Source organism: Microcaecilia unicolor, chromosome 9, assembly GCF_901765095.1.
Source record: "Microcaecilia unicolor chromosome 9, aMicUni1.1, whole genome shotgun sequence".
NCBI lineage: Eukaryota > Metazoa > Chordata > Amphibia > Gymnophiona > Siphonopidae > Microcaecilia > Microcaecilia unicolor.
The window spans coordinates 74,421,292-74,444,859 of NC_044039.1; the positions used below are offsets into that span (position 1 = coordinate 74,421,292).

The 23,568-nt window shown below is 50.2% G+C and overlaps 1 protein-coding gene across 1 annotated transcript in view; it reads left to right on the forward strand.

Moving 5' to 3' along the window:
- PHF21B (PHD finger protein 21B) overlaps positions 1 to 23,568 on the forward strand; it is a 559,570-nt gene that overhangs the window by 451,533 nt on the left and 84,469 nt on the right. Inside the window, exon 12 of the mRNA XM_030215094.1 lies at positions 10,642 to 10,800. Coding sequence (XP_030070954.1) covers positions 10,642 to 10,800 — 159 coding nt within the window. The remainder of the gene's footprint in view (positions 1 to 10,641; positions 10,801 to 23,568) is intronic.

Sequence of the window (23,568 nt, forward strand, 5' to 3'; positions counted from 1 at the left end):
GGGGAGTAGGGAGGTGGGTTTGGGGGGAAAAATGAGAAGTTCGGTTTGGTCATGTTTAATTTCAGGTGGCGTTGAGACATCCAGATAGCAATGTCAGACAAGCACGCTGAAACTTTGGTTTGGATGCAAGGTGAGATATCAGGGGTAGAAAGGTAGATTTGGGAGTCATCAGCATAGAGATGGTAGGAAAAGCCATGGGATGAGATTAATGAACCAAGGGAAGAAGTGTAGATAGAAAAGAGGAGGGGACCAAGAACAGAACCCTGAGGTACGCCGACAGGCAGAGGGATAGAAGTAGAAGAGGATCCTCCAGAGTGAACACTAAAGGTGCGGAGGGAGAGGTAGGAAGAGAACCAGGAAAGGACAGAGCCCTGGAATCCAAGTGAGGACAGGATATCAAGGAGTATGCTGTGATCGACAGTGTCAAAAGCAGCGGAAAGATCAAGAAGAATGAGGATGGAATAGAGACCTCTGGATTTAGCCAGTAATAGGTCATTGGAGACTTTAGTAAGAGCAGTTTTGGTTGAGTGGAGAGGGCGAAAACCAAATTGTAGTGGGTACAGAGGGTTTCTGGTGGGTTTTGGAGGGCTTGCTGTTTCCTCCACAATAACAGGTAGGGCCTGTCTGAAGTGCACTGCACCCACTAAAACTGCTCCAGGGACCTGCATGCGCTGTCATGGACCTGACATCTGAGGCTGGCACGTAATATATATTTTTTTAATTTATAGAAGTCTTTATTAAACATTGTTGACATTACACCAAACATACTCAAAACAACTCGTTACAACTCTTTTTTTTTTTCCAACTTGGCCAACCATAGTCTCAAAGATTCAACGAGATACAACATATGGTGTCAGCAGTTTCAATGCTAGCCCAATTTGTACTTCCTCCTTTTTATTTTCCCCCCCATTTTATTGCCTTCCCCCTCCCCATTTCATGGACCCCCTCCTACTCTAACAACCCCCCTCCCCTCTTCTAACCCCCTTCGACCATGTTTCTGCTGTCACGGACATTTAGTCAGGAATGGCAACCACACTTTTTCCCACTTATACAACATTCTCCTTTTCACCGCCATCAATCGTTCCATCTCACGTATATATCTCACTTTCGTGATCCAATCTGTCAGTGAGGGAACCCCTGATACTTTCCAATGCTTAGCCAGGTTAATTCTGGCTGCATGCAATGATGCCCTCACCAGCAGCCACTGGTTCATCTGCAAACCTCCAGGTCTCCTTCCCAATACGAAGGTCAGAGGATGCCACTGCACAGACCGACCCACCCAACTCTGAAGCCGAGACTGAACACCCCTCCAGTATGCCTGTGCCTTACGGCAGGACCACCATATGTGTCCCATAGTTCCCGTCTCCCCACACTCCCTCCAGCACAATCTTGACACTGTTGGGAACATATGATGTAACCTGACAGGTGTTAGGTACCATCTATAGAAAACTTTTATCGCATTTTCCTGCAGGGCCACTGATCTAGCAGACTTCAATATACTTTTCTCAAGCTGCTGCCACCCAGCTTCTGTGAGTGTAAAGTTCAATTCTCGCTCCCATTGCGCCCTATGTACCGGAGAGGGTCTATGACAAACAGTTAAGTGGGCATACAGAAAGGATATCATACCCCGTACTGCCGCAAAATCTACACATATGTGCTCCAAGGGATGTACGTCCCTCTTCATACATTCAGCATAGCCCGGACCCCTTATGTAGTGCCTAGTCTGCACATAAGCATAATGATCTTCCCGGCGGAGGCTGTAGTCTTCCAGTAGGGTCTCAAAAGGTATCACATTTGTTCCCACATGCAATTGACCCCACATGTCTAAGCCATTTTTTGCCCATCTACTGAATGTAGTATCTCCCACCCCCAGCGGGAACCCCAGGTTGTCTGCTATCGGTGCTAAAGCAGAGGCAGGTGGCCGTCTCCCCTCAAACATTAGGTCCCAATAGTAAAATGTAGTCTGTACGGTGGGAGGGAACCTGTCTATCTGGCCTCTGTGACATACCCCACCCACATTAAATGTCGCAGGCTACGGGAGCCCACCATGTTTTGCTCCATATGAACCCATAGTTTGTGGTCCTCTCTACGAAACCATTCCACAGCAGCCCGTGACTGTGCTGCGCAGTAATACCAAAAGAGATTGGGAACTCCCAGTCCTCCCTCCCTTCTACTCCTGTACAAAAACGCTCTCGAGAGCCTTGGTCTCTTCTGGTTCCAAATGAACTTGATGATGATATCCTGCAACCCTGACAAATAGGCCCGGGACACTCGCAATGGAATCACTTGAAACAGGTAAAGAAGGCGTGGCAACACGTTCATCTTAATGGTGGCAATCCTTCCCATCCAGGATAGCCCCAGGGACATCCAACTGTCTAGATCTCTTGTTATCTCTCTCTTAAGGCCCGGATAATTAACATCAAACAATTCAGACAATTTTTTTGGAATCTGGACCCCCAGGTAACTTATATCTCGCTCAGCCCATTTAAAAGCAAAATATGTCTTCAGCGTGTCCATCAATCCCGCCGGGACTCCTACCGCCATGCCAACTGATTTGCTAGCATTAAGCTTATAGCCTGATATCCTGGCGTATCCCTCTATCTCCATCATCAAGTTGGGGAAGGAGACCAATGGCTTCGTCATGTACGTGAGTACATCGTCTGCAAATAGTGCGATTTTATGTTCCCTATCTCTTATTCGAACTCCAGTGATGTCCACATTTTCACGAATAGCCGCGGCCAAGGGCTCCAGCGCCAATGCAAATAATAAAGGAGACAGTGGGCAGCCCTGTCTAGTTCCTCTTCCCAACCTGAAGCTCCCCGAGTTCCCACCGTTGATTCTCACACAGGCCTGGGGAGACGAGTATAAGGCTTGAATCCATGACCTAAAGAGCTGGCCAATCCCAGCTCAATGTAATACCTTGTCCAAATAACCCCAATGGACCCTGTCAAAGGCCTTTTCCTCATCTAATCCTAACAGCACTAAGGGCTTGGTCTTCACCTTTGCACTATACAGCAGATTCAACGTTCTACGTATATTGTCCGCTGCTTGCCTTTTGGCTACAAATCCGACCTGATCCGGGTGAATCAAGTCTGGAAGAACACGTCCCAGACGATTGGCCAGCACCTTCGCCAGTATCTTGACATCAGCATTTAATATCGAGATAGGGTGATAGGATGCACATTCAACCTTGTCCTTACCCGGTTTCGGGACAACCGCCACCCACGCCTCCATCATGGATTGAGGGAGCTTGGCCCCATCCCTCACAGCATTTATTACCGTCGCCAGGTACGGAGCCAGTTCCCTCCCAAATGTCTTGAAAAACTCGTTTGTGTACCCGTCTAGGCCCGGGGACTTACCGTTTGGCAGAGTTTTAATGACATGAAGCACTTCATCCACTCCCACTGGCACTTCCAAATCTCTCTTCTGCTGCTCGGATAGCACCGGCAATCCTCTGTCTTTCAGGTATTTGTCTATCTCCTCAGTCTGTACAGCAGCATCCTCCCTGTATAACGCTTCATAGTATTGGGCAAATCGCTCCCGAATCTGCTTCGAGGTGTTCAGCATGCTACCTGTATCATCTTTTACTCTCAGAATTTGCCTGTCCGCCCTCATTTTCCGCAGCTTGTTAGCCAACAACCTTCCCGGCTTATAAGTAATGCCATACTGGGAAAAGACCAAGGGTCCATCGAGCCCAGCATCTTGTCCACGACAGCGGCCAATCCAGGCCAAGGGCATCTGGCAAGCTTCCCAAACGTACAAACATTCTATACATGTTATTTCTGGGATTTTGGATTTTTCCAAGTCCGTTTAGTAGCAGTCCCGTCCAACCCCTTTTTAAACTCTGTTAAGCTAAACGCCTTCACCACTTTCTCCGGCAACGAATTCCAGAGTTTAATTACACATTGGGTGAAGAAACATTTTCTCCGATTTGTTTTAAATTTACTACACTGTAGTTTCATCGCATGCCCCCTAGTCCTAGTATTTTTGGAAAGCGTGAACAGACGCTTCACATCCACCTGTTCCACGCCACTCATTATTTTATATACCTCTATCATGTCTCCCCTCAGCCGTCTCTTCTCCAAGCTGAATAGCCCTAGCCTCCTTAGTCTTTCCTCATAGGGAAGTCGTCCCATCCCCGCTTTCATTTTAGTCGCCCTTCGCTGCACCTTTTCCAATTGTACTATATCTTTCTTGAGATGCGGCGACCAGAATTGAACACAATACTCAAGGTGCGGTCGCACCATGGAGCGATACAATGGCATTATAACATCCTCACACCTGTTTTCCATACCTTTCCTAATAATACCCAACATTCTATTCGCTTTCCTAGCCGCAGCAGCACACTGAGCAGAAGGTTTCAGTGTGTTATTGACGACGACACCCAGATCCCTTTCTTGGTCCGTAACTCCTAACGTGGAACCTTGCATGACGTAGCTATAATTCAGGTTCTTTTTTCCCACATGCATCACCTTGCACTTGCTCACATTAAACATCATCTGCCATTTAGCCGCCCAGTCTCCCAGTCTCGTAAGGTCCTCTTGTAATTTTTCACAATCCTGTCGCGAGTTAACGACTTTGAATAACTTTGTGTCATCAGCAAATTTAATTACCTTGCTAGTTACTCCCATCTCTAAATCATTTATAAATATATTAAAAAGCAGCGGTCCTAGCACAGACCCCTGAGGAACCCCACTAACTACCCTTCTCCATTGTGAATACTGCCCATTTAACCCCACTCTCTGTTTCCTATCCTTCAACCAGTTTTTAATCCACAATAGGACATTTCCTCCTATCCCATGACCCTCCAATTTCCTCTGTAGCCTTTCATGAGGTACCTTGTCAAATGCCTTTTGAAAATCCAGATACACAATATCAACCGGCTCCCCTTTGTCCACATGTTTGTTTACTCCTTCAAAGAATTGAAGTAAATTGGTTAGGCAAGATTTCCCCACACAAAAGCCGTGCTGACTCGGTCTCAGTAATCCATGTCCTCGGATGTGCTCTGTAATTTTGTTTTTAATAATAGCCTCTACCATTTTCCCCGGCACCGACGTCAGACTCACCAGTCTATAATTTCCCGGATCTCCCCTGGAGCCTTTTTAAAAAATGGGCGTTACATTGGCCACCCTCCAATCTTCCGGTACCACGCTCGATTTTAAGGATAAGTTGCATATCACTAGCAGTAGCTCCGCAAGCTTGTTAATGCTTTCATAGTATACCTGCTTCAGGCATTCATGAACAAACTTCAGGCTCTCCTCATGCATCGCAGCCATCTCCAACCTCACCTTTTGGAGCCTACGGTAGTCGGCCACAGCACCGGTGGCCCTGTACCTAGACTCCAACACCCCCAGTCTCTCCAAGCAATTAGACAAACGCTCCTTTCGTACGCTAGCCCTTTGACTTGCCCACTTTATGAAGTGACCCCTTGCTACTGCCTTAAAGGCGTCCTAGACTGTACCTAAAGGGGGGCCGGAATCTACATTAGTGTCAAAATATTCCTTCAAAATCGGTACAAACCTAGCCACTATGTCTGGATCTTGTAACAAACAGTTGTTCAGGGACCATCTTCTTTCTCTCACCTCTTCCCTGAGGGATGAGATACTTGCCCATACCGGTGCATGATCTGATGTAGTGATGTGACCTATAGAGGAGACACTCCCCCCTCCCAACAAAGATTTGTCCACAAACACATAGACCAGCCTTGAGTAGGAGGAATGCACTGGGAGTAATATGTATAATCCCTTCCTCTTGGGTGTTCCTGTCTCCACACATTGCAGAGTCCCAACCCGTCCACCAAGTGTTTCAAAGCCTGGGAGACTCTATTGTCACTTGCAGTAGGGGATGAGGACCTGTCTCGACTGGGCTGCATAGTCCCGTTGAAATCTCCTGCCACCAGCACCTTACCTCTAGCAAATGCCTGTAGTTCCCTCCGAAGGCGCTGGTAGAAGTGTTCCTGCCTCTCATTAGGGGCATAAACACACGCCAGTGTGCATTCCTCCTGTTCCAGCATTACATGTGCAAAAAGATAGCATCCCTCTGCTTCCCGCTTCTCATGCAATACCTGTACCGTAACATCTTTGTGAAACATGATTGCTACTCCCCTTTTTTTGGCCCCCTTTGTATTGGATGCACATCGTACCAGCGGGTATTGCCTAGTGACCAGGAGCCTTTCGTGCCGTCTATGCAGGTGCGTTTCTTGCAGAAAAACTACCTGCGGATGCAGTAGGCTTAACTCTCGCCCCAAGGCATGTCTTTTGTAGGGCGAGTTCAGACCCTTTATATTATAGGTTAGGAATTTAAGATCTGCCATCCTGACTATTCTTGGCACAGTACAATTTAGCTAAGCTACATGATCGAGACCCTAACTCTCCCCCCTCCCCACCTCCTACCCCCCCTACTAACCCCACCCCCCTCCTGACTACCCCATTTTTCCCCATCCTCCCCCTCCCAAGACCTCTCCCCCCTCCCTCTGTATTCCACTCACCAACCAGTGTGATACCACACTACTTGGGAATATAGAAGAAGAAACTCCACCAGCCAAACAAGCAAAAACTGTGCAATCTTATTTATCTACTAACAAGTGGTGTACCCCTAACTTACCCCACCCCGACCTCCCACCTTCTTTTACCTTCTAGCCCCCCTTTCTTCTCACCACAGTGTCCAGCCCTCTTGATTGTCCCTTTGTTCTTTTCAGGCTGAAATTTCTCCTTGCTATGTACCACGCGCTGCAAAGCCCAGCATCAGCATTACCAAACAATGCATCTTTTCCTCAGGTCTGTGGCGCGTTCTTCTTCGTTATTTTCTCCACTCTTTTCCATCTCTGCAATCGTGCTCTCGTGGAGGGGGCCATCGTTGTCGAAAGGGCCTCTGTTGGTGCTAACCCCGCTGCAAACAAATGTTTCCATGCTGACTCCACCTTTCTGCAACGAAACCTCTCTCCTTGGATCTCGAAACAGATAGCGAATGGGAAGGCCCATCTGTAGGAAATCTTTTCTTTAGCCAGGACCTCAATGACGGGTTTCATATCTTTCCTCTGATTTAATGTAAACTGAGAGAGGTCTTGGTAAATCGAGACTCGTGCTCCATTGTAATTCAGCACAGGGTTCTGGCGCGCTTGCTGCCATATCTGTTCCTTAATCCCGTAAGCTGTGAACCTGACCACTATATCACGCGGTCTATTGTCTCTGGGTTTCCCCAGTGCTCTATGGGCTCTGTCAAGACCCATTGCTCCGACATCAAAGCTGTCCCCCATAAGCTGTGTGCATATGGCCCGCACCACCTGTGGGACGTCTTCCTGGCCTCCGCTCTCTGGGACCCCACGAAAACGGAGGTTCTGTCTGCGCCCTCTATTTTCGATGTCATCCAAATGGTATTGTAGTTCCTCTGCCTGCTCCTCCATTTTGGCCAGTCTTCTGTCCACTGCCTCATTCTTCTCAGTCTGCTCCTCTGCTCTCTCTTCCAAGGCCTCAACCCTGCCCCCAAGCTCTCGGAGATCACTACTCAGCGCGTCCACATGTTCTAAGATTTCCTCTTTGGAAGCCAAGATTTCGGCTCGTAGCGCTTCAAAGCATTTCTGCATCTTCGATGGTGTGGCAGCGGCAGCTGCAGGTTCATCTCTCTCTTCTCTAAGGGTCACCGAATCCGCGCCTGAGGTGTTCCGCTGCTTGGGGGACGCAGGCTTGATAGGCCCTTCGTCGACTGGCGCGTGGATTGGCGCTCGTTGTCCCGTAGCGTTCCGCTACTTTTTTTACTCATTTCCGCGAGGGACCAGATTCTTCCCTTCAGCTGCTTTTTACTCGAAAGGGGAAGGCTGAAGACTGCGATTTTCGCTGATTTAAGGTGGGAAGGTACGGAGCTAATAAGTCAGGCGGCCGTTTAACCTCGTGATGTCACTTCCTCCCCGGCACGTAATATTTTTAATGATTTTTTTGGGGTGGGAGGGGGTTAGTGACCACTGGGGGAGTAAGGGGAGGTCATCCTCGATTTCCTCCGGTGGTCATCTGGTCATTTCGGGCACCTTTTTGTACCTTATTCGTAATAAAAACACATCTGGGTGAAAACGTCCAAGTTGTATTCATGGACGTCTCTGCTTTTTTCGATTATGGGTCAAAGACATCCAAGTCTTAGGAAAGCCCAAGTCCTGCCTTCACCATGCCTCCGATAAGCCCCCTTGAAATTTGACGTCCTTGTGACGGACTTCAGTTACAGACGTCCAAAATCGGGGTTTGATTATACCGATTTGGACGTCTCTGAGAGATGGATGTCCAAGTACCAATTTATGTTGGAAGATGGACATCCATCTCTTTCGAAAATGGGCCTGATAGTCTCCAAAATTGAGCACAATATTTCAAGTGGGGCGCCGTCAATGACTTGGACAGGGCATTAACACCTCCTTTCTTCTGCTGGTTATGCCTCTCTCTATACAGCTTAGCATCCTTCTGGCTTTGGCCCCCACCTTGGCACAATGTTTTGCCACCTTGAGATCCTAAGATACTAGTACACCAAGGTCCTTCTCCTGGCATATCATCCTCTCACCCCTTATCACATACAGCAGTTCAATCTTATTCAACTTTTGTCGGGGGGGGGGGGGGGTTGCTTTAAGCCATGCTATTGGTGAAGAATGCATGCACTGGTCCCCCTCACATGCCAGGACACCAAGTAGCTGCATTAATTTGCCAATAACATGCATTATTCCCATTACACAGCATTGCAAATAGAAGTCAAAATATGTTGAAACAAGTGGTCCAATATTCAGCCATAGCAACAACTGGATTTTTCTTAATGCAAACAGTGGTATTTAAAAAATACATGTATTCAGCTCTGTTATATGGATAGGCAACTGCACTGATATATGTGGAAAGCACTCATCGCTGGCAGCTACGAGGGTAGATCTACAGCAGGGGACCTACATGTGCTGTGGGTGCTAGAAAAGTGCCTATTTGAAACCTATTCTGTAAAGAAAACTAGGTACCTACTTTTCTATATTGAATACTAGTGCAAGTGGCTTAATACTTAACAGCATAAGTACATAAGTAATGCCACACTGGGAAAAGACCAAGGGTCCATCGAGCCCAGCATCCTGTCCACAACAGCGGCCAATCCAGGCCAAGGGCACCTGGCAAGCTTCCCAAACGTACAAACATTCTATACATGTTATTCCCGGAATTGTGGATTTTTCCCCAGTCCATTTAGTAGCAGTTTATGGACTTAGTAACATAGTAGATGACGGCAGAAAAAGACCTGCACGGTCCATCCAGTCTGCCCACGATAAACTCATATGTGTATACCTTACCTTGATTTGTACCTGTCTTTTTCAGGGCACAGACCGTATAAGTCTGTCCAGCAGTATTTCCCGCCTCCCAACCACCAGTCCCGCCTCCCATCACCGGCTCTGGCACAGACCCCGTATAAGTCTGCCCTCCCCTATCCTAGCCTCTCAACCACCAACCCCTCTTCCCCCCACCACCCAATTTCAGCTAAGCTTCTGTGGATCCATTCCTTCTGCACAGGATTCCTTTATGCCTATCCCACGCATGTTTGAATTCCGTTACCGTTTTCATCTCCACCACCTCCCGCGGGAGGGCATTCCAAGCGTTCACCACCCTCTCTGTGAAGAAATACTTCCTGACATCTTTCCTGAGTCTGCCCCCCTTCTACCGCCTTCTCATCTCTGGAAAAGATTCGTTTGCGGATTAATACCTTTCAAATATTTGAACGTCTGTATCATATCACCCCTGTTCCTCCTTTCCTCCAGAGTATACATGTTCAGGTCAGCAAGTCTCTCTTCATACGTCTTGGAACGCAACTCCTTTAGGAAACCGTCTAACCTTTTTTAAAATTCTGCCAAGCTAACTGCCTTCACCACGTTCTCCGGCAACGAATTCCAGAGTTTAATTACGCGTTGGGTGAAGAAATATTTTCTCCAATTTGTTTTAAATTTACTACACTGTAGTTTCATCGCATGCCCCCTAGTCCTAGTATTTTTGGAAAGCATGAATAGACGCTTCTCTTTCGATTATGCCCCTGACAGGCAGTCTAGTCAGGATTCACACTTATGCACATAACTTATAGAATACTGTAAGTTATGTGCATATCTTTGGTATTTAGGCTTGTGCAGTTATACCAGCTCTATGGCTGCCGTAAGTACTTGCACCTAACTGCATACTTAATAGGATAGGCTCCAATCAGATGCCATATAGGCACACTGTTATAGAGAGGTATGTGGGTAAAATGCCACTTATATAATTACCCCACCCCCTTCATAAAAGTACATGTGGTGATTTAACTTTTAGAAAACAACTGAAAATATTTCTTTTTAAGAAATATGTTGGTTGAATTTTTTTTACTTACTGTACTCAAACTGTAAATTCCTGAATTGTCTTGATCTTTAGTCTTTTGTGATCCATGCTGAACTGTAAAGGCTTTTGTAGAATGCAAGATTAATGTGTAATATATATTATTACGTGACTTTGGAGTAGGGTGTTTGGGGCAGAATTTGGACTGAGCTGTTGTTTTGTAAAAACCCAAGATCCAAGACATTTTGATACATCTCGGCTTGTTTGGTAGACTATTAATTGCAAATGTTGCACCCAGGCTGGTTTTCTGCAAGAAACCAATGTATCTTTGGCTCTCTTTTAGAATGAGATTACTCATGATGAACACTGTGCAGCTTGTAAACGTGGATGTAATTTACAACCGTGTGGCACTTGTCCAAGAGCTTATCATTTAGACTGTTTGAACCCTCCACTAAAAGCTGTCCCAAAGGGAACATGGGTGTGTCCTAAGTGCCAACAAAAGGTAAAAACATTTGTACTGTCACGTAGTATACTGTATACATATTCATATTAAAATGTCTGCTTTGATTGTGACATTTGAAATCTGCTTCTCCTACATGGTCACCCAACATGTATATAACACTGTAAAAATATTCAGAGCTCAATCTTCAAATGGATTTAACCAGACAGGAGAGGTTAAAATGCAGTACTGCGGGGCACATTCATGTGTCCCATGATAATTTTTGCATGTGTGCATGCTGCCCACATGCTAAAAATAAATTTTATTTTTTAAGCACTGAGGAGCATGTTTGAGGTGGAGAGTGGGCGGAGAGTTAGCGTGTGACATTGTCGTGCACTGATTAGTGCAGGATTAGTGAGTGAGCCCTTACCTCCTACAAAATAGCTGTCAGTAAGTCCTCACACAGTAATGGCCACGCGGTAATGGGAAAATTAGTGCATGGCCATTATTGCAAAAATAGGAAATTTGGCCATTTACCTGCAGTGCTAAAAGTTACATTACATTACATCCAGGCTTATATCCCGCTAACATCTTACAGTTCTAAGTGGGTTCCAAATTATAAGAAAACTAGAACAAACTTCTGGGAAGTAATGAAAAAAAAAGAAATAACACAATTAAGTACAAAATTTTCTGACCAGATAAGTTTTTATGTGCTTCCTAAATGAAAGATAGGACTGTGATATAAAGAACAATCCTGCAACATCTTTCCTTAGATGTGTTCCTTAGACTGCTAATAGCCTATAAAAAAACACCTTAGCGCATGGGAAAGACTTACGCTAGGGATAGTGTAGGCCACTTTTAGTACTGAATAGTAATAGGGCCCCTTTATGTGCTGAGTTAACCAGGCACTAGTCTGAATATCAGCCAGTGCCTGATTAACTTCAGGGTTGGTGGACATACATGATGTTCAATGCTAGGAACCAAGCATGCCCCAGCATTGAATATCTGGAGTTAGTTTAGCCTGCAGCTGCAAGGAGCTTACCAGCCACTTACCACTGCGGGATGAAAAGGGGACTCTGAGTTTCTTTGTAAAAAGTTATATTATATATATAACCTCACCCTGTGATTAAAATCTTGGCTAGATTTTCAAATTATTTTAGCTAGCTAAATTTAAGCCCTATTTACTAACTATTTTTGCCATAAACACAAGACTCCTAATTCTATAGAGTGCTCCAAATGTTAAGCACCAATTAGACAGCTAATTTGTGGTACTCAAATGGAATGTAAGCACCAAAACAGATGTGATACGGCAGTTAGGACTTAGGCGCTATTTTAGAATTTGGCACTTAAGTGGTTTAGAATGTAACTGCAAAGGGAGCAATCATATGGGAGGAGCAATGGGCATTCTGACCATTCAAGTACATGGTTTATTGCCACATAATATATAAGATATTAAATATTATCATTCTTTTAGGAGGGCAGTTAAATGTTATCGCTTTGCACAATATTTAAAAGGTATATAGATTAGAGATTGAGGGCCCTGTTTACTAATTTGCGCTGTAGGTACACAAACGTTTTAGCGTGTGCTAACGCTAGAGACACCCATAAGAATATAATGGGTGTATCTAGCATTAACACACACTAATTTTTAGTGCACACTAAAAAGTTTGTGCGCCTACAGCAAGGTTTAGTAAACAGGGCCCTGAATGTCTAGAGATATTAAATGACTGGATAGTTTATTGTAATTTGGGGATGTGTCTCCAGATTTGCTTTCTTTTACTCTGTGATCTGCCTTGAGTCGATTGGTAAAGTGGAATAGAAATGTCCACATTAGATTAGATTAGGTGTGTAACTGTTGCATTTAGGTGCACCCATGTACACCTGCCATAAAGCAAGTGTAAGTAGTTGTACGTAAATTTAGGCTGGTTTACACTACTATTCTATAATAGAAATACAGAAACATGACAGCAGATAAGGGCCAAATGGCCCATTTTGTCTGGCCATCCTCAGTAACCACTAACTCCTTCTTTTCCTAAGGGATCCCACATGCCTGTCCCACACTTTTTAAAACTCTGACACAGTCTTTGTCTCCACCACCTCCACCAGGAGGCCATTCCATGTGCCCACCACCCTTTCCTTGAAAGAGTATTTTCTTAGATTCCTCCTAAGCCTATTTCCTCTTAACTTCATCCTATGACCTCTCATTCCAGTGTTTTCCTTCATTTGAAAAAGGCTGGCCTCCTCTACATTAATGCCACTGAGGTATTTAAACATCTCTATCATATCCCCTCTTTCCTGCCTCTCTTCCAGCGTATACATGTTAAGATTCACAAGCTTGTCCTTATATGTTTTATGACAGAGGCCGCTTACCAATTTTGTACCCGCCCTCTGGACCGATCCATCCTGTTTATATCTTTCTGTAGGTGCGGTCTCCAGAATTGCACGCAGTACTCTAAATGGGGCCTCCACAGACACTTATACAAGGGCACTATCATCTCTTTTTTTCTGTTGGTCATCGCTGTCCTTATGCACCCAATCATCCTTCTGGCTTTGACCGTCGCTCTTTCTACCTGTTTGGCCACTTTAAGGTTATCAGACACAGTCACTCCCTAGTCTCGTACTTCTTCCGTACACAGAAGCACTTTACCCCCTTTATTGTACCGTTCCCTTGGATTCTTGTGACCCAAGTGCATGACCCTGCATTTCTTAGTATTAAATCTTAGTTGCCAATTATCGGATCAAGCTTCGCTAGATCCCTCCTCATTCCAAGCACACCCTCCAGGGTGTCCACCCTATTACAGAGTTTGGTATCATCTGCAAGGAGACAAACCTTACCAGACAGCCCTTCTGCAATATCGCAAGATTAGACACACAAATTTGCTGTTATAGAATACTAAGTTAGCACCTAGATTTTGGGCACCTAATATTTAGTGCCCTTTATAGAACTGCCCCCAAGCTGGGTAATTGTATAAAAACATTTCCACATTTAAAGAACTGATTCAAATGTGTAAGTGGGCTCTTATAAAATTGGGTCATAACAAAAAGCATGCACAGTCCAAGTTTGGCATTCCTGGCTCAGGGGTGGAGTATAGGCAGCGCACGGGCAGAGTTGCAATATATATGTATACGTTATAAAGTACAAGTGATCGCATATAGTGTACATGCATAAATTCACACCTGCCTTTGAGCAGACATAGTGCCATACTTTCAATAAAGGAATGATTTCTGCAGGATTTGTGCTAGGCGCCTATCAGGCTTATTTTCGAAAGAGAAGGACGCCCATCTTCCGACACAAATCGGGAGATTTGCGTCCTTCTCTCAGGGTCGCAAAAATCAGCATAATCGAAAGCCGATTTGGGGCATTCTCAACTGCTTTCCATCGCGGGGACGACCAAAGTTCATGGGGGCATGTCGGCAGTGTACCGAAAGCGGGACAGGGGCGTGGTTAAGAGATGGACGTCTTCGACCGATAATGGAAAAAAGAAGGGCGGCCCTCACAAGCATTTGGCCGATTTTACTTGGTCCCTTTTTTTTCACGACCAAGCCTCGAAAAGGTGCCCGAACTGACCAGATGACCACCAGAGGGAATCGGGGATCACCTCCCCTTACTCCCCAATTGGTCACCAACCCCCTCCCACCCAAAAAAAAAAAACATTTTTTCCAGCCTCTATGCGAGCCTCAAATGTCATACCCAGCTCCATGACAGCAGTATGCAGGTCCCTGGAGCAGTTTTTAGTGGATGCAGTGCACTTCAGACAGGCGGACCCAGGCCCCCCCACCTGTTACAGTTGTGGTGGTACATGTGAGCCCTCCAGAACCCACCACAAACCCACTGTACCCACATGTAACATAGTAACATAGTAGATGACGGCAGATAAAGACCTGCACGGTCCATCCAGTCTGCTGAGGTGGAAGGAGGTGTTTCAGAGAGCTCTGCAGACTTCCAGTGGGAGGAGAGTGAGGCCTAACTCCCTCCCCAAGGATGTGGAGGGCCTCTGGGGAGCGTTCCCCAGGACAGGCCCAGGCCATGGGGCCTCTTGGGCTCAGGGACCAGAGGGTCAGGAAAAGCGGTCTCCTCCCTTGCAGTGCCGCAGGGAGGAGGGAAAGGAGCCCTGTGGATAGAAGAGGGCCAGACTCCAAGGGAGGAAGCCGGACTGGTACCCCCCTCGCGGCCGCACGACGTCCAGCAGGTGAGGGGGAGAGAGAGCTGGCGGAGACCCTAGAGAAGAGCTGGTCTGAGAAGGAAAGAGTGGTAATGGAGATCTGTCAAGAGGCCCTGCCGGAGGTGGAGGAGGAAAGCAGTGAGGATAGTGACGATCTAGAGGAGGAAGAGCTTGTGGACTACTGCCAGGATCCAGAGGACCCGGCCAGTGGCATAATTAAAGTGGTGAAGAGAATTAAAAGTACGGAGAAGGAGGTGGTGGACCTGGGGAAGCGAGTCAAAATGGCAAAAGCCCTGAGCAGGCTGGCCCCAGCAGAGCATCGCAAAACCTATATGAAAGAGGAAACCAGGCTGCTTAGGCTTCTCCAGAGAAAAGAACAGCTGCTGAGGGCCCTGAGGAAAGGCCCTGGAAATCCTCTGAGAGAACTCTATATCAACAGAGACAGGATGGCCTCGGGGGGACAGGCCCCGTCAGCCTCGGTACAGTGGAAGCAACAAACAGAGCAGGAAGGAATCAGCCCAGGCTTTGGACCCCAGAACATTGAAGCATCAGGGGAGCTGCCAGGAACTAGCACCCAAAATACATTGAAATTCATGCAATACCTTGCTAGTCAGTCAGGGCCTCTGCAGGCAGCTTCTGGAGTAAGCAGGACTGAAGGTGGGGCTGTGGAAGCCTCATTGAGAGCACCTGAGTGTGGGAGAACAGAACAGGAAAAAAACTTAAACACTAAGACTTTTCACATTGTTGAAACAGAGGCTGCAATTTCAGGAGAGAGACCTTTTTCCACAGAAGTGGTGGTGGAAGTTGAAACAGAGAACTTACCTGGAGAAGAGGAGGTTGTCCTGTTCCCATTGCCTGTAGTAAAAGCAGACGGCAAGGAAAAAATGCCTGGGAGGCCTCACCCACAAAGCTCTGAGGAGCAGGATGTTCCAGCCAATCAGCCTGCAGCAGGGCTAAGGACTGAAAGTGGAGATGTTCCAGCAGGGAGCTGCCTCTTAAAGGAGAATGCAGGAAGAAAGGCAGGTGAAGACAAGGAGTGGTTTTCCATAGAGAAAGCACAGGAGGCCACACAGTGTTCCCCACATAAAGGTTCAGAATGGCAAGGAACTGCGCTGCCGGGTGGCGGGATGCCATGCCCGCCCAGCACATTGGAGCAGGAGGCGCCAGCCAATCGGGCTGGAGGAGCAGGGATGGCCGCAGAGGAGAATGCTACAGCGCAGGAGGATTCCCCATGTTTGGGAGAGCGAGTGGTGCTGGAGTGCGGGAAGCCACTCTTACTTTGCAAAACGGCAGAGCAGGAAGTCCCAACGAAGCAGGACGCCAGAGGGGAGACCAGTTCCCAGGAAAACAGCGGGCCCGCACAGGGAAAGCTGGAGCAGCACGTTGCAAGGAGGGACCCAGCACAGAGAGCAGGTTCCGGGGGGGAAGGAGGGGGGGAGGAGCGGGAGGTGTTTGCCTTGCAGTGTGCGCCAGAAGGAAACTTGACTGGTACCTTTGACTTTGCAGTTGGCCAGGCTGCGGGGGTGCGAGCCAGGGGGGAGTGTTCGGGCCGGGAGGGGAGGGTTGGCTCGGTGGGCGGGGGAGGGGGTCAGGGGCATTGGGAGGGGAACAAGTATTTAGGGGAACCTGCTCTCACTGTCTCTAGCGAACGTTTTGAAGGGGACAATGGCAGGTTTTTTGCTGCAGGGGAAATGGTACAGAAGCACACTGTGAAGGCAGGGGATGTGCAAAGTCTGCTGACAGAAGGGAGAGAAGGGAGGGAGGCTGAGAGGGGAGGCAAGAGAGAGAGGGGGGGGTACGGCGCAGCAGGAGCAGGGGGGTCTCAGTGCAGGAGATGGAGGAGGGGGACGGTGGGGGGGTGCTCCATCCTTTGCGGCGGTAGTAGGTGGGAGGGGCGGGCGCAGGGGGAATGGGGGGGCAGGAAGCATTGGGGAAGGATGGGGGGGAGGGTGGGGGGGCCAGGTTCCCAAAAGGAGGAATGTGATTCAGTTAAGGTGGGTGGGGGAGGGGGGGATGCCAAGTAGGGATGAGGCCCTGAAGTTGGTCTTGGGTTTAGGATTTCTCCCAGAGGACCTCTATGCCTGTATCCACCCGGTGAATATCCCAGAGTATGATGTTAGTTTTCTGACCCAGCGAGGCATGGAGGTCTTCTGGGAGAAATACGAGGGGGTAAGGGGGAAAGGGGATTGGAGAAACTTTAGGGCCGTACCGATCAGCAGACCTGACCTGGTGCAGGTAACCCTGCTGGTCCGAAATGAATCCATTTCAGGGGCGGACCTGGCCTTCTGGCTACAGCGGTACGCAGAATTGCGTACCCCCTTGTCCAAACTCCCTGACCCCAGTAGGGTGTGGGCGGGAGGATGGTGTGCGCAGGTTAGGCTGAAGCAGGCAGGACACGTGACCCAGCACATTCCCTCCGCGGCGTTCATTGGCAGGGATCGGATCCTCTGCTTTTACAAGGGGCAGCCGCGGCAATGTCACAAGTGCGGGTCATTCAGACATTTTAGTATGTCGTGCCCAGTACGGCAGTGTGGGAAGTGCGGGTCTAAGGAGCATCCTACGGAGTCTTGTGCATCTATCCGGTGTAATTTGTGTGGGGGTCTGGGGCATGCATTCAGAGCTTGCCCTTGGGCCTCCCATAACGGGGGAGAGGAGGACATGGGAGGGGGCGGTCCAGTTCAGAGGGAGAGGGGGGGAGTGAATGTAGGGCGAGATCAGGTTCCCGGGGTGGGGGGGAAAGGAGCTGCGGAGGGACAGGGAGTGGGAGGTGGGGAAGGGTTGGGGGAAGGGCGGAAGCGGCAGGACGGGGCAGATGAGGGTTGGACGCGGGTGTCAAAAAAACAACGGAAGGTGAAGGGGGTACGGGAGGAAGGGGGAGGGGAGGCAGGAATGGGGATAGAAGTAGAGAACAGATTTAGGGGATTGGAAGATGAGGAAGGGGGTGACGAACTGGCAGGAGAGGAAGGAGAGGATGGGATGAGCCGGCAGGATGGATTGGAAAGCATGGCAGACGCTGGAAAGGGAACAGCGGGTAAAAGGAAGAAGAAGAAGAGGGAGAAGGTTTTGAGGGACGAAGAGGAGGAAATGGTAGTGGAGGAGGTCGGGGAGGTGGGGGGCAGATTGGGGGGGGCTGAAGGGAGGGTGGGGGAGAAAAGGAGGGTAGGACAGGAGGCAGGGATGAAGGCAAGAGAGGAGAGGGAGGATGGGCTGGAGGCAGGATTGATGGAGGGGGTCGAAGAAGGGGCAGAAGGGGCGGGAGAGGAGGCAGGGGGGGGAGGGTCAGTGGACGACTCCCAAGAAGGGAGGGAGGTGGGCGAAGAAAAGAGGAAGAAGGGGAGGAAGAAAGTAAGGAAAGGGGGGGGGCTTTTTGAGCTAGGGGTCCGGGACTGGGCGGACGAGGAAGGGGAGGGTGAAGGGGAAGGGATCCCTGGAGGTAGTATGGAGCAGAGGGAAGGTAGCCAGGAGGGCGGGGGGTATGGAACGGCACAATGATGGCTGGACTGCTGTTAACATTCGCCACACTTAATGTGGCTAGTGTCGCCTCCCAGAGGGCGAGATGCTTGGCGTTCGATGGCCTCTCTGCCGTGGCGGTGGACTGTTTTCTTCTGCAGGAGACCAGGCTGCGAACGCTGGAGGAGGTTCGGCGGGCAAAGCAGGCCTGGAGATGGGGGCCCTCTATTTGGGGTCTGGCAGGGGAACGGTATGGGGGGATAGGCATCCTCTTCAAAACATTTAAAGTAGAGATCCAGAGGGTGGTGGAGCTGGGAATTGGGAGGTGTCTGGTGTTAGATGTGAGATTGCGGGGGGTGGCTTTGCGGGTGATTAACATCTACGGGCCGCAAAGCAAACGGGGAAGGGCAGCACTGTTTGGGAAAATTCGGCCGTACCTTTACACCTCACGGCAGCTAGTTTGGGGGGGGGGATTTTAACACAGTCCTGAGGAAGGAGGATAGGGGGAGGAGGGCGGCGCAAGTAGGTTACGATGGGGTACGGCTAGCAGGGATCATGAAGGGAGCGGGATTGGTGGACGCGCACATAGAGTTTGGTGGTGGGACGCAGGGTTTCACTTTTGCCCGGGGCACTTGTAGAAGTAGAATCGACCGGTTTTTAGTTCGGGGAGGGGCGTGTGGGAAGGCACCAAGGGTGGTAGAGGTTGATTTCTCAGACCACAAGATGGTGCTGGTCGAGCTGGGGGGAGGGGGGATTCACGGATTGGGGAAAGGATTGTGGCGTTTAAATCAGAAATGGTTGAGGGAGGGGGTGTTGTACCAGGAGTATCTGGAGTTTCTGGCAGACCAGGTATCCATTCAGGGTGTCTTCCCTTCCCTAGGGGACTGGTGGGAAGTTTTGAAACACCGCACCAGGGGGTTCTTTCTCCGTCAGGCGAGGAGGCAGGGGAGGGAGGTCACCCGGCTAGGAACTGCTCTGAGGAAGCGAAGGGACAATTTGATTTCCAGGGGAGGGAAGAGGGAGGACATTGAGGCCTTGCAGCAGGAGGTGGAACGGGTACAATACAATCGGTACTCTTCCCTCGTCTATGAGCGGGACTTCGGGAAGCTGCTCAGCCCGAACCCTTATGACTGCTGTAAGGAAAGAAGGGAGAGGAGGGTGGTAGAGGGGTTAAGGGATGAGGGGGGGACGCTCCAGCAGTCTAGGGAAGGTATCTTGCAGGTGGTGGGGACCCACTTTGGGCGGGCCTTTTTGGACCAACGGTTGGGGGAGGAGGCCATGGCGAGGTACATTGAGGAAACCCCAGGGGTGGGTAAGGGGGGGCCTCATCTTCGGGCCTTGCTGCGGCCGTGGACGCTGCGGGAGGTACAGGAGGCCATTGGGGCCTTGCGGCGCAGGACGGCGCCGGGGCCAGACGGACTCCCGGCAGAGTTCTACCAGCAGTTTAGGGATCAGTTGGCGCCAGTCTTGTTGGCAATCTGGGAGGCGGCACGAACAGGGGGATCCTTGCCTGAGTCGATGGGGGCATCAGCTTTGGTCCTTCTTAGCAAAGGCAAGGACCCCCAGGATGTGGCAAATTGGCGGCCGATTGCACTTCTGAACACCGACCGGAAGATCTTCGCTCACATGCTCCTTGCCCGCATGAGGAAGATCTCCGGGGAAGTGCTGGCAGCCCCGCAGGGGTGTGGGGTCCCGGGAAGGGGGGTGCTAGAGGCAGTGGCCTGGGTGAGGGAGGGCCTGGAACGTAGTCGGGTGGGAGAGGGCAGGCTGGTCGTGGCCTTGGACCAGGACAAGGCTTTCGACCGAGTGCAGTGGGGTTTTTTATGGAAGGTCCTAGACCACTATGGATTCCCGGGGGAATGGATCGCGCAACTTCAGTTATTGTATGCGGGGGCGCGATTCTTTCCCCTGGTGAATGGATGGAGGGGGGCGGAGGTGGGGATCTCGGCGGGGGTGCGGCAGGGGTGCCCGTTGAGCCCCCTGCTGTACGCTTTCGCCATTGATCCCCTGGTGAGGAGGCTGGAAGGGGGGGGGAGGACGGGCTCAGAGGAGTGGAAGTAGGCAAAGGGAATGTGTTGCGAGTCATCGCCTATGCGGACGATATCACCGTCTGGGTGGCGGATCGCAGGGAGGGGAGGAGGCTGCAGGAGACCCTTGCAGCATACTCCCAGGCTTCGGGGTCTCGGGTAAACCTGGGCAAGAGCACCAGCTTGTGGGTGGGGCCAGAGGGACGGCGGTTTAATTTAGGTGGAGGGTTCCCGGATGGGATAGAGAAAATGAGGGTTTTGGGAGTGTATTTTGGGGGAGGGGATTACGGGCGGGAAAATTGGGAACAAAGGATAGCGGAGGCGAGGGAGAAGGTGGACCGCTGGAAGGGGTGGCGGATGCCCATGGAGGACCGGGTCCGGTTGCTGAAGAGCCAGGTGGTCCCCATGTTCCTGTTCCTGAGCTACATCTGTCTCCTGCCGGAACGCTGTTTCACGGCAATTTACAGCGTGTTCTTTCAACTCCTGTGGGGGAACAGGATGAACCCAGTTCGACGTAATTTCACTTACCGGTCGCGGGAGGAAGGGGGGGTGGGAATGGTAAACCCAGTCTTGCTATTCTCCTCCCTCTTCATCCAGTTTAACCTGGGGCGGGCGGGGGGTCTGAATGCCCCAGGATGGGTACACAGTGTTGTCCAGTGGTGGGAGGGATTTTGGGGTCCTTGGTTGGGGGGAGGTAGGGTGGGACGGTTGCGGAAAGGGTTCCCGGAGGGGGTAGGCTACTATAAATCTTTGGTAAAGCTGGTTCGGCTGTGGGACATTACATGGGAGGAAGTTAGGGCAGGACAGAGGGAGATCTGGGTGGAGCGGGTTCGCTCCCAACGCTTCTCCTCTCCCCTGGCTCTTAGGGATGCTCCGGAGCCCGTGCTGAGGCAGGGCCTGCGGTTTATTTCATCCAAACGCATCCCACACAAGTACAGGGACATTGCTTGGCTGTCCCTACATGGCAGGTTGTATGTTAGGGCAAACCTTCGGTGTAGGAACCAGCAGGACCGAGACTGCCCGAGGGGGGAGTGTGCTGGCCGGCTGGAGACCATGGACCACTTCCTGAAGGAGTGTCCATTCTCCATAGCGGTTTGCCGGAGAGTGGCTGCCTTGCTGGCCATCCCCAGCTTCACGTCCTACACCTATGCGGACTGGGTGTATGGGAGGCAGGGGGAGACGGGGCGGCTAGAGCCAGGTACCGCCTTTCTAATCTCAGTTATCATCAGATACTGCCTATGGATGGCTCGCTGCGGGGTGTCCCTGGGCCAGGAGTGCAGGTCTGCTGAGCAGGTCTCCTGGGACGTTGTCCGAGCTGTCCAGGAAGTGGCCCGATGGGAACGGGTGGAGGTGGGGGTAAAGACCTTTGGGGTTTGGTGGAAGCATGTACGCTTGAAGTTGAGTTGAATGTTTGGGGGGGGGTTGGGGGGGACGGTTTTTTGTGTAAAATTTGCATTTTTGTATAAAAGTATAGAGGGGCTGGCTTTATAACTGCACAGTGTAATGTATTGAAATTTGATTTTCCGCTTTCATTTAATAAAGGAATTCTCCAGTCTGCCCAACAAGATATACATATAAAGTAGCACAAATGAGTTTACCTGACCTTGATTTATCCTTGCCATTGTCGGGACATAGACCGTAGAATTCTTCCCAGTACTTGCCCCACCTCCCAGCCACCGGTGCTGCCACCCAATCACCACTAAGCTTCTGAGGATCCATTCCTTCTGAATAAGATTTCTTTGTTTATGCCACGCATTTTTGAATTCCATTACCGTTTTCATCTCCACCACCTCCTGCGGGAGGGCATTCCAAGTCAGTTGCTGACAGAGGAGGAAGGGTTGTCAGAGGCTCTGTCGGTGTCAGGAGGGAAGGGAGCAAGGCCTAGCTCCTTCCCCCAAGGATGAGGAGGGTCCCTGGGGCGTGTTCTCCAGGACAGGCGCCCAGGCCATGGGGCCTCCTGGATTCAGGGACCAGAAGGCCAAGAGAAGTGGTTCCCTCTCTGGCAGGGCTTCAGAGAGGAGGGAAAGGAGCCCTGTGGATCGAAGAGCGCAGGCTTCCACGGGAGGAACCCAGACCGGTACCCCCCTCACAGTGGCACGCCATCTAGCAGGTGAGGGGGGGAGAGAGCTGGGGGAGGCCCCAGAGAAGAGCAGGTCGGAGAAGGAGAGGGAGGAGAGAGAAGAGGTAATGGAGATCTGCCGGGAGGCCCTACCGGTGTCAGAGGAGGAGGACAGTAACTCTTCAGAGATTTCACGGACTATTGCCAGGATCCAGAGGACCCGGTTAGTGGCCTGATTAAAATGGTGAGGAAGATAAAAAGTACAGAAAAAGAGGTGGTGGGTTTGGGGAAGCGGGTTGAGATGGCAAAAGCCCTGTGCAAACTAGCCCCAGTGGAGCACCGCAAGACCTATACAAAGGAGGTAACCCGTTTACTTAAGCTTCTTCAAAAGAAAGAACATTTGCAGGGGGCACTGAAAAAGGGCTCTGGGAACCCTCTGAGAGACGTTTACATCAACCGGGAAAGGATGGCCTCGGGGGGAAAGGCCCTGACAACCTCCAAACAGTTACAGCAGCAAGGAGAGTAGGAGCTCAGATCTTGGACCCCAGAACACCCAGGGCCCAGGGCCAGGGGAGCTTCCTGAGCCCAGCACCCAAAAGACATTACAGTATATGCAGTACCTTGCTAGTCAGTCGGGGCCCCTTCTGGCAGCTTCTGGAGCAAGCAGGACTGGAATTGGGGCTGGAGAGGCATCCTCGTTAAGGGAACCTGAGGGTGGAAAAACTGAACAGGAAAAAAGTTTTAAAACCCAGACTTTTCCTCTTGTAGAAACAGGGGATGGAAGTTCAGGAGAGAGACTCTTTTCTACACCAGTGATGGTGGAAGCAGAAGTAGAAAACTTACTTGAACAAGAAGCAAGAGGTCGGCAGAAGCAGTTGCAGCCACAGGTTATTTTGTGCTCATTGCCTGCAGCACAGGGTTGCCAGGTGGAAAATTTTTTTCCCACCCAATCCAGCCCAAAACCAGCCCAAAACCCGCCCAAACTCAAACCCCGCCCCTGACACCCCCACCCCCGCGTCATCACCCCCGCCCCCGCCGTCATCAACCCCGCCCCCGCCGTCATCGGCCCCGCCTCCCCCGTCACCGGCCCCGCCCAGAACGTCACTTACCCCGCCCAAAACGTCACTAACCC